The sequence below is a fragment of the Myotis lucifugus genome, unplaced genomic scaffold, assembly GCF_000147115.1.
Source record: "Myotis lucifugus unplaced genomic scaffold, Myoluc2.0 scaffold_1020, whole genome shotgun sequence".
Lineage (NCBI taxonomy): Eukaryota > Metazoa > Chordata > Mammalia > Chiroptera > Vespertilionidae > Myotis > Myotis lucifugus.
The window spans coordinates 102,487-113,428 of NW_005872068.1; the positions used below are offsets into that span (position 1 = coordinate 102,487).

General features: G+C 50.7%; 1 protein-coding gene across 2 annotated transcripts in view; it reads right to left on the bottom strand.

The window, feature by feature from the left end:
- The window catches only part of LOC102436445 (arpin), a 55,993-nt gene that overhangs the window by 39,127 nt on the left and 5,924 nt on the right, over nucleotides 1–10,942 (bottom strand). The window contains exons 4-6 of one of the 2 annotated variants that reach the window (XM_006107125.3): nucleotides 9,243–9,449; nucleotides 8,665–8,828; nucleotides 6,393–7,127 (exon numbers count right to left, since the gene is read on the bottom strand). In XM_006107125.3, the coding sequence (XP_006107187.1) occupies nucleotides 7,119–7,127; nucleotides 8,665–8,828; nucleotides 9,243–9,449 (380 nt within the window). In that variant the 3' untranslated portion in view covers nucleotides 6,393–7,118. Of the gene's footprint in view, nucleotides 1–6,392; nucleotides 7,128–8,664; nucleotides 8,829–9,242; nucleotides 9,450–10,942 lie in introns of those variants that run through there. The other variant, XM_014449101.2, reaches the window with a different exon arrangement.

A 10,942-nucleotide genomic window follows, 5' to 3' on the forward strand; every position in this document is an offset into this window, starting at 1 on the left:
AAATTTTCTCTTTCCCCCTCCAAGGTTTCAGGAGTCCACCAATTGCATATGTAACATTTTGAAACCTCGTCACCGAGAAACAAAATGTTCCAAAACGTTCGAGGACAGGAGGCAAGTGATGATGTTTGCGTTTTCCCACAGAGATGCTTTTGGAAAAATTCCAAGTTCACATTATTATTTATTGAGCCCTCATGCAGCAGCATGTACAGTTTCTCCTTCCCCACTTTTTTTCTAAAATATATTTTATTGATTTTTTTACAGAGAGGAAAGGAGAGGGATAGAGAGTTAGAAACATCGATGAGAGAGAAACATCGATCAGCTGCCTCCTGTACACTCCCCACTGGGGATGTGCCCGCAACCAAGGTACATGCCCTTGACAGGAATCGAACCTGGGACCCTTCAGTCCGCAGCCCGACGCTCTATCCACTGAGCCAAACCAGCTAGGGCTCCTTCCCCACTTTTTAAAAATATATATATATTTACATCGATTCCAAAGAGGAAGGGAGAGGGAGAGAAAAACATCAATGATGAAAGAGAATCATCAATGGCTGCCTCCTGCAAGCCCCCTACTGGGGATGGAGCCTGCAACCCGGGCAGGTGCCCTGACCAGGAATCCAACCGTGACCTCCTGGTTCATAGGTCAACGCCCAACCACTGAGCGGCACCGTCAAGGCACAGTCCCCACTTTTGAAATTACTTTTTTCCGAGTCGCTGAGCGGTCCCAGGCAACTCTGAAATGAAATTATCCCAAAAAAAGCACCTTCCCTGACTCTCCGGCTACAGCAAAAACTTTTAGGAGCCTGCATATGTCTTCCTCCACGTGAAACCGAGTTTAAACAAGATCAAAGTGACTTAAATCTTTCAGGGTCTCCATGAGGCACCCCGGTCACTTACAGAACCCTGAGACCAAGAAGTGTCACAAATGGCACAGAAACGCCGGGGTCCAGAAGGGGGGTCGGGGAGGGCGGGAGCGGCGGGGCGTGGGGGGACAGAAGGCCCAACACCGGCCGGGGCGGGAAAGAGGTTAGAGTGTGAGGGTCGCGCGTGGTGCGGGAGCCCGAGGCGGTCAGCGGGCGGGGGGGGTGGGGGCCCGCGGGCGCCGTCGGGGCCTCAGGGTCGGGAGGAAGGGGACGCGGTGCCCGGGAGGGACGTGAGGACTCTGGGCCGCACTCACGAAACGCTGGTAGAAGCGGACCAGCCGCGGCTTCCCGTGGTTGTTGAAAACCAGAATCGCCTGAATCATCTCTGCCGGCCACGCTCCTCTCCGCCCGGCTGTTTCCAGAAAACATCAACTTCCGCCACAACACGGACACTTCCGGTGGGTGCGCCGTGGAAAGTTCCCCGGCGGAAACGTTGCCCGGCGCCCAGGGGCCGGACCGCGAAGAGTCCGGCTTCCCGATCGCAGAGAAGGATCCAGGGCCGCGGCGGGCCCGCGGGGGTGGGGCTGGTGGGGACCACGAGACACCGAGCTGGGGAGGGTCGTCTCCGCGGTCAGCCTGGCCGGGACGCGGGCCCGGATCGGTGTCCTTTGCCCAGGCCCGCCTGCCTCACCGAGCTCGTGGGAAAAGCAGGTTCCCACGCAGGAACGCCTGCGCGAAGCGGCGGGGGCCTCCCTTTCTCACCGTCCGCATCCCGACATGATGTCCTGCTTTTCCCGCTGTGAGATGAAGGCTCATTTAGCCATTTCCCCCAGTTGGGGCACATTAAGGTCTTTTTGTTTTCTTTTTCTTTTCCGGCATTCCATCCGTGGTAGATAGTGAATGGTGGAATCAAGAGATCTCTAATGCAATCCCATTTAAAAGGTCCCGGCGACCCCATATTGGTAAAATTTGTTGTTGTGTTTTCTTTTCGTTTAATGACAGTCGGGGTGAGGTGGAGCACGTTATGTTACAGATCGAGGTGCAAACGGGATCATGTATCCAAATGACTGGAAATGTTTCAAACACCTTTAAAATCTATTAGACCCACGCCCGGCCCTCACGTGCCCGGGTTGCAGGCTGGCTCCCCAGTGTGGGGCGTGCAGGAGGCAGCTGATCAATCATTCTGTCTCGTCATTGACGTTTCTATCGCTCCCTCCCTCTCCCTTCCTCTCTGAAATCAATAAAAAGATATTTAAAAAAAAATAATAGTAGACACAACAGATGAATGTTTCTCAAAATCAATCAATAAAAAAATTTTTTCTAAAATAAATATGTATTCCTCTTGTAGCCAAGGTTTTTTAATTCAAAAAAAATCCAAAGGCAGTAAATATGCACTGAAACTTGACAAAATGCTTTCAATGTTGAGAGGAGTACCAAAGCAAATTCTAAAACAGACCAAGAATGAGGGGACCTAGCTCTACCAACTATCAAAACCTACTGTGATAGTCACATTGTCATTATAGAAGACCTACTGAAATATAATGGCTAATTGAAATCTATATATATAAAAGGCTAATATGCAAAGTGTCCCCTCAGGAGTTCGACTAGGAGACTGGGGTTCGATTGCTCGCTATGACGTGTGCTGACCACCAGGGTGCAGCACGGAACAAAGGAAGGCCCCAGCCGGCAGCCGGAAGACCCCTATTGGCCCTGATCACCGGCCAGGCCTAGGGACCCTACCCGTGCATGAATTTCATGCACTGGGCCTCTAGTATAAAATAATTTACTATGTGATGTGGGAGACATGATAATCTGACAGTGGGGGAAAATTCAATAAATATGTTGGGATAACTGGTTAGCAATTTGAAATTAAGCAATTTAGTTATCTCACTTCATGTCCTTCTACAAATTAAAGGTAAAGTGGATTAGAGACTTAAATATAAAACTAGAAAATAACCAAAATGGAAGAAAATGAAGTTGAGTAACATCTGAAAAGAGACTATCTTAGAAGCAATAAAAATCACAAGCCAACAGCTCTATATAAAGACTTTATATTTGTAAAACCAATTTTTAAACATGGGGAAAAAATAAAAATGAACAAATAAAAATGGAAAAGTTGTTAAAATATGGCAAATGGTTGTATTTTAAAATAGAAAGAACTGTGATAAACCAAAATGAGCTATTCCCTTAGTAGATAAATGGGCAAAGAAACTGAATAACAAAAGAGGAAATACATCTAGGAAATGAACATTTAAAAAAAATGTTTAAACTCGCTATTAATGGGGGAAAGGCTAATTAAAATAAAGTATTAAAATTAAAATATTTTCACCTTATTAAATACAATTTTCAAAAGTGTTAGCATATCCATTTCTGGCAGGGGTAGCATGAAAATGTCCTCTCCTACTTTACTGGTGAAATTATAGTTTAGAACAACCCTTTTGGAAAGCAATTTGGCTATATAACAAACCTTTACAAAAAATTCCTCGATTCTCAGTAACCTGATTCCTGGAAATCTGTCCCTAAAGAAATCACTCAAACATATTGTGGGGAGAGGAACACGGGCGGGGGGTGGGGGAGGCTATTTAATTCACAACAGTTTTGACACATTAATTACATAAGCTCAAAAAGGGACCAATGAATTACCCCAAAATTGTACAATGATAGAGCTATTAAATGGTAGTTGATCTTAAAAAAAACAACAACAATGGCTATGAAAACTCAGTAGCAATATGGAAAGTGATTATATAACAACTGAAAAAGGATCATTTCATAAACTGATGAACAAAAATAGACCCAGAGACATAGAAACATTGAACAGACTGTCAAACCTCAGAGGGAAGGCAGGGGAGGAGGGAGGGGGAGGGGATCAACCAATGAACTTGTGTGCATATATGCATAACCCATGGACACAGACAATAGGGGGGTGAAGGCCTGGGGGGAGAGGGGGAGGAGAGGGCAATGGGGGAAAAGGGGGACATATGTAATTCTTCCAACAATAAAATTTTTTAAAAAAATGCCTGGCCAGTGTGGCTCAGTGGTTGAGCATCAACCTAGGAACCAGGACATCACCGGTTCGATTCCTGGTAAAGGCACATGCCCGGGTTGCAGGTTCCATCCCCAGTAGGGGGTGTGCAGGAGGCAGTCGACCCATGATTCTCTCTCATTGATGTTTCTATCTCTCTCTCCCTCCCCCTTCCTCTCTCTGAAATCAATAAAAAGAAATATTTTTAAAAAAGAAAAAGGATCATCAAATTTTGTGTGTAGATACAGTATGACAACCATGTACAAAGATGGCATATTCCAGGAGCAGGCCACTCCCCACCTCCATGGCTTTGCTGGTGCTCTTGTTGGAAAGCCCTTTCCCCCTCTATCCACCTACATTTCTTTCCATCTCCACTCTCACCGCTGTAAACGAAACCACGCTAGCCTCTCACCCTGACACTTTCAGGAGTCTTCCACTTGAGCTCAATGCCTTCAGTTTCTCTATCCTCAAGTGATCTTTGTCTTTGTTGTTGTTAATCCTCCCCCGAGGATATTTTTCCACTGACTTTTAGGGAGAGTGGAAGAGAGGGGAAGACAGAGAGAAACATCAATGTGAGAGAAACACATCGATTGGTTGCCTCCTGCACGAGCCCCGACTAAGGCCCGGGCCAGGAGGAGCCTGCGACCCAAGCACATGCCCTTGACCTGAATCAAACCCTTTGGTCCGCAGGCCGATGCTCTATCCACGGACCCAGAGCGACTAGGGCTCAAGTGATCTTTGAAATATACAAATGAGACCTCCCCCTTCTCCCTGGGATCACTGGCCTCCAGACGTGAAGGATAAAGTCCGATCTCCAACCTCATGTCAAACACACCTCCACCGCCACCCATTCTCTGAGCTCCAGCCACAGTGGCCTCTCACTGGGTGCCTCTACCCCCAGCCAGTGTCCCCAGTCCTCCTGCTTAACCACTTTCCTGGCCACCACCATGGTTGGGGGCCCAGCAGGCTCCACAGTAAGCCAGCTCCATTCAGGACACCCAGGAGGTGGCTTCTACAGCAGCTGAGAAGAGCGACGGCAAGGATCTGAACTTGAAAAGGGCAGCAAGAACAGAAGAGACCCATGAGCAGTCCAGTGACTGGTGACTTCAGGTGCCCTAACGGAAGTGCGAGTCCCAAGCCTCACAGCCGTATGGTTGAGGCCAGGCTCGAACACGCAGGAAGGCAAATGATGATAATCCTGGAATCACCATGGTACCTGCTCATCTGCTGATACCAATAGGGCCGATCTCAGCCTGGACAGATAGGTCAGGAGTCAGGGGTTTAGGTAAGTTCCCTAAAATCTGGGAATATAACCCTATCTCACAGGGCCAGCCTGTGTCCAAGGCTCTTCTGTAGGTTAAGGACGCAGGGGATGGGGAAGGAGCACAGCTTTGCTTTCCACAGCTCTGGATTCGAATCCTGGCTCTTCCGCTTATTAGCTGTGTGACTCTGGGCAAGTTGCTGAACATCTCTGAGACTCCCTTTCTCCTCTGTAGTATCAAAATCATCCAGTCGTTAAGAACCTGGACTTTGAAATCTGATTTCTGGGGCTGTCTCCTCTATGGACCTACTATCGATGGAGCCTCTGAGCTTTAATCTCATGGGGGGGGGGGGGGGAAATGGAGATAATAATCCCATATTCCTCATGGGATTGTTGTGACGATTAAGTAAGATATTGCAAGTACTTAGCACAAGTACCAGCACCAGGAAGCACTTAACAGTCAGTGACTATAATTATTATCATGGAAAGCACCCAGTCGGTGTTTGACACATTAGGGGGCTTGATAATTGTTAGTTCACCACCACCACTACCCACCCACCTATCCCTTTTTTAAAAAAAAAATATTTTTTATTGATTTTTTACAGAGAGGAAGGGAGAGGGATAGTTAGAAATATCGATGAGAGAGAAACATCCATCAGCTGCCTCCTGCACACTCCCCACTGGGGATGTGCCAGCAACCCAGGTACATGCCCTTGACCGGAATCGAACCCGGGACCCCTGAGTCCGCAGGCCGACGCTCTATCCACTGAGCCAAACCGGTTAGGGCCCACCTATCCCTTTTCTCTGAGCCAAGAGGATCCACATGTCACCAAGACCATACTTATTCTCAGGACACGTACATTCCAATTCCAGATCTCTTCACGGGCCTGGGGGAGGGCACACGACCCAGCCAGGCAGCGGTCACGGCCAAAACGTACTGGCTTCCTGGTTACGGGGACCTCGCTCAGATGGAACACTGTTTACACCTGACAATAACCAGGTCCGGGTAGAAGAATCCTTTTCTGAAGATTCACTCATTTATACAGAAGGTCCCAAGGTACAGAACAACAACAAAAAAGGTGCTATCGCCCAGCCGGCGTGGCTCAGTGGTTGAGCATCGACCTAGGAACCAGGAGGTCACGGTTCGATTCCCGGTCAGGGCACATGCCCGGGTTGCAGGCTGGATCCCCAGTCGGGGGCGTGCAGGAGGCAGCCGACCCATGATTCTCTCTCATCATGGATGTTTCTATCTCTCTCTCCCTCTCCCTTCCTCTGTGAAATAAAAATATAAAAAATGCTTCGTTTAAAAAAGATAAAGAAAAAAAAAGGTGCTTTCAAAAATGTGTCCTGACAGAGTGTGTCTGCGAGGTGGGGACCAGCCAGCCACACCCGGGCACAGCATCCCCAGGCAAGCAGCCAGGGAGGCCGGGAGGCAGGAACCCCCAAGGTGGCAGAGAACCCGGGGAGGAATAGAGAACTGGCAGCTTCGGGGAGAGAAAAGGGCGCAGGGGACAGGAGGACTGAACAGGAGAGCAGAGACTGCAGCCCAGAGCACCAGGGAGGGCAGGCGAGGGAGGAAAGCGGAAAAGATCAGGGCAGAGGAAGGAGCCTGCCGGATTCCCCTCTGAGCCGCTTTGCATATACAAGACGGATGTCCCCCGATTCTGCACCAAGACCAAGCCCAGTTCCTCTGCCTGCGCCGGGGCACTCGCTCACCGCCGGCCTCCAGAGACACAGCTGTCATCAGGGCATGGTTGTCATGACACTAGGAGGCTCCACTCCCACTCAGGGAGGCCCCTCGGTGAGCCAGGGCAGGGGGCCCTGCTGCTGAGGGTGTGGTTGTGGATTTGGTCTTAGCACGGCTTGTTCAAGGAGAGGAAGGCTGCGGGGCTCTTCCTTGAAATCCAAAATGGAAGTCGATGAAAGAAATTCTCAGCGCGGGTGAGCCCCGGGGACCCCGCTTCTCCCAGGAACCTCAATCGTCCTGGGGATAAAGCAAAGAGACGTGAACTGAGCACATTTTATAAAAGTTTTTTTTAAAATATATTTTATTGATTTTTTACAGAGAAGGAGAGGGATAGAGAGTTAGAAACATGGATGCGAGAGAAACATCGATCCCCTGCCTCCTGCACACCTCCTACTGGGGATGTGCCCTCAACCAAGGTACATGCCCTTGACCGGAATCGAACCTGGGACCCTTCAGTCCGCAGGCCGACGCTCTATCCACTGAGCCAAACTGGCTAGGACTCAGCCTCACCTCTTTAGAGGTGGCCCAGGGAGCCAGCCTGACATCTCCAATTGTTTCTCTGTCCAAGACTCACTTTATTTATTTATTTTTTAATATATTTCTTTATTGATTTCAGAGAGGAAGGGAGAGGGAGAGAGAATCATTGATTGGCTGCCTCCTGCACACCCCACACTGGGGATCGAGGCCACAACCTGGGCATGTGCCCTTGACTGGAATCAAACCCGGGACCCTTCAGTCCACAGGCCGACATTCTATCCACTGAGCCAAACCGGCTAGGGCTGTCCCTTGCTTTTATAAATCTCTGGGGATTTCTTGTAGATTGACACAGTTCAGATCCACCAAAAAAGAAAGGTCCCAGCCTAGCCGGTTTGGTTCAGTGATAGGCATCAGCCTGTGGACTGAAGGTTCTGGGTTCAATTCCGGTCAAGAGCATGTACCCTTGGTTGCAGGCTCCTCCCTGGCCCGGGCCCTGGTCAGGGCGCGTGCAGGAGGCAACCAATCGATGTGTTCCTCTGACATCAGTATTTCTGTCTGTCTTTTTCCCGCTCTTCCACTCTCTCTGAAAATCAATGGAAAAATATCCTCGGGTGAGGATAAAAAAAAAAAAAAGAGCCCTAACTGGTTTGGCTCAGGGGATGGAGCATCGGCCTGCGGACTGAAAGGTCCCAAGTTCGATTCCGGTCAAGGGCATGTACCGTGGTTGCTGGCACATTTCCAGTAGGGGGTGTGCAGGAGGCAGCTGATCGATGTTTCTCTCTCATTGATGTTTCTAACTCTCTATCCCTCTCCCTTCCTCTCTGTAAAAAAATCAATAAAATATATTGAGGAAAAAAAAAAGGAAGGTCCAGATTGTCCTCATTCACACCTGGAAGGAATTTCCCGATGCTAACACAACCTCAAAAAGGCCACAAAATTCCAACAGGCTGGAGGGTCAAGTTTACACGCTGTCTCCTTGTCCTACACACAACCACCGTTGGTACGAACAAAACTCCTGCCAAGCCCGGCCTGTGTGGCTCAGCGGTTGAGCGTTGACCCAGGAACCAAGAGGTCACAGTTCCATTCCCGGTCAAGGGCACATGCCTGGGTTGTGGGCTCGATCCCCAGTAGGGGGCATGCAGGAGGCAGACGATCAATGATTCTCTCTCCTCACTGATGTTTTTATCTCTCTCTCTCTCCCTCTCCCTTCCTCTCTAAAAAGCAATAAAAACACACAACTCTTGCCAAGAGGTAAACCACTCCCACGCCAGGTCCATAGTCATTGCCCTTGACCTACCCACTCCGCATCCTCTGCCCCGTCCCCCTGCTCTCGGGTCTCTGCCGCGGCCCCCTCGGAAGACTTTCGGGCCATGATGTTGTCGGTCCACGATGCCCCCGTCTTTGCATCGCCAGCGAAATTACACTTGGTCACTGTTCCAGCCTCAAGTTTGGCTAATGAATCTGAGAGAAGGAAAGAAGGTGAGTGGCCTCTCTTCCTGTGGCGGCAACGAAGTGTCGGGGGGAGGGGGCGGGCCTATTCTACTGGGGTCCCTGAGGCTGGGGGTAACCCATTGTTCTCTGCAGGCCTGGGTGTGGACCTCAGGGAGACCCTGGATGGGACCCCCAAAGCCCTAGATAGGAGAGGGCACCACCCACAGGTACCCTGGGATTGGACAGCACCCCACGATCCAGGGTGTCCAGACTACTGGCCTCAGGGCACTGCCCTGGGACTTAGGGATATATCTCAAGGGGTCTTGTCCCCGCAGAGGCCAGACCTGGCTGCTCCCAGATCTCTAAGCAGGAGGGGTGGGGGTGGGGGGGCGGCCCGCAGGTCCAATGGGAACACGAGGCCGCAGCGAGGGCTGCACTGCTCACCCAGGAAGGGGCCGTCGCCTCGGGTTTTCAGCCGAACCCCGGCCCCCAGCTCCAGCTCCAGGGCCTCCATCTCCGACTCGGGCATCCAGAAGGCCACGGTCTGCTCGGGCGTGAGGCTCTCCGTCAGGGCGAGCAGCTCCGGCTTATTCACCAGCTCCTTCAGGGCCTCGGGCGTGAGTCTGTCCGTGTCCCCCTTGGCGTCCACCTCTGCAGGCACACAGCACAAGAGGATTGTTCCTGCTGTAGGACCAGCGCTGAGGGCCCTGGCTGACTTGGCTCAGTGGACAGAGCGTCGGCCTGCAGACCAAAGGGTCCCAGGTTCGATTCCGGTCAAGGGCACGTACCTCAATTGCAGGCTCCTCCCCGGCCCATGCAGGAGGCAACCGATCAATGTGTTTCTCTCACATCGATGTTTCTCTCTGTCTTTCCCTCTCTCTTCTACTCTCCCTAAAGATCAATGGGAAAATATTCTCGAGTGAGGTTAAAAACAAATAAATTAAAAAAAACAACAAAAAAAAAGACCAGCACTGAGGGAACCGCCAGGGGAGGACTGGGCAGCCTACATGCTCACAGCCAGCTGAGGGCAGGAGTGAGCCCATCCTTCCCGGACTCAGCAAGGAGCTCATGGCGGAGGAGGTCAGGCATGGGCTCCGGGCCTGGCTCATGGTAGATGCTCATTAAATGTGCAGAGAATTGCCCAGCTGGCGGGGCTCAGTGCTTGAGCATCAACCCATTCACCAGGAGGTCACGGTTCGATTCCCAGTCGGGGCACATGCCCCGGTTGCAGGCTTGATCCCCAGTCGGGGGCGTGCAGGAGGCAGCTGATCAATGGTTCTCTCTCATCATTGAGGTTTCTATCTCTCCTTCTCCCTTCCTCTCTCTGAAATGAGTAAAAAAAATAATAATAATAAATTAAAAATAAATAAATAAATAAATAATGTTCAGCCCTAGCCGGTTTGGCTCAGTGGATAGAATGTCAGCCTGCAGCCTGAAGGGTCCAGGGTTCAATTCCAGTCAAGGGCACGTACAGGTTGTGGGCTTGATCCGTAGCCCTGGTTGGGCTGGATTCCCGGCCTTGGTCGGGGCACATGCGGGAGGCAACCAATCGATGTGTTTCTCTCACATCGATGTTTCTCTTTGTCTCTTTCCCTCCTTTCCACTCTCTCTAAACATCAATGGGAGCCCTAGCCAGTTCGGCTCAGTGGATGGAGCGTCGGACTGCGGACTGGAGGGTCCCAGGTTCGATTCCGGTCAAGGGCACATGCCCGGGGTTGTGGGCCTAACCCCCAGTAGGGGGCGTGCATGAAGCAGCCAATCAATGATTCCCTCTCATCAATGAAGTTTCTCTCTCTCTCTTTCTCTCTGAAATCAATAAAAATAAATTTAAAAATTCAATGGGAAAAACATCCTCGGGTGAGGATCAACAACAACAACGATGTTCAGAGAATGAATGAGCTGTGGAAAGCACGAGTGAATGCAAAGACAGAGGGATGGATGGATTCCGCGCAACCTCAAAACCTACCCACACAGGGGTAGATAGCAGAGTCCTGCTACTGCCCAAACCGGGAGAGACATGACATCCCGAAGGCCCCAAGATCCAGATGAGAATTTGGCAGGAAAGTGGAGGCCCCCAGCGCTCTGGCCTGGGCTCTGCACCAAGGCAGTGAGAGCCGGCCAGAGCCAGGTTGATGGACGATCCT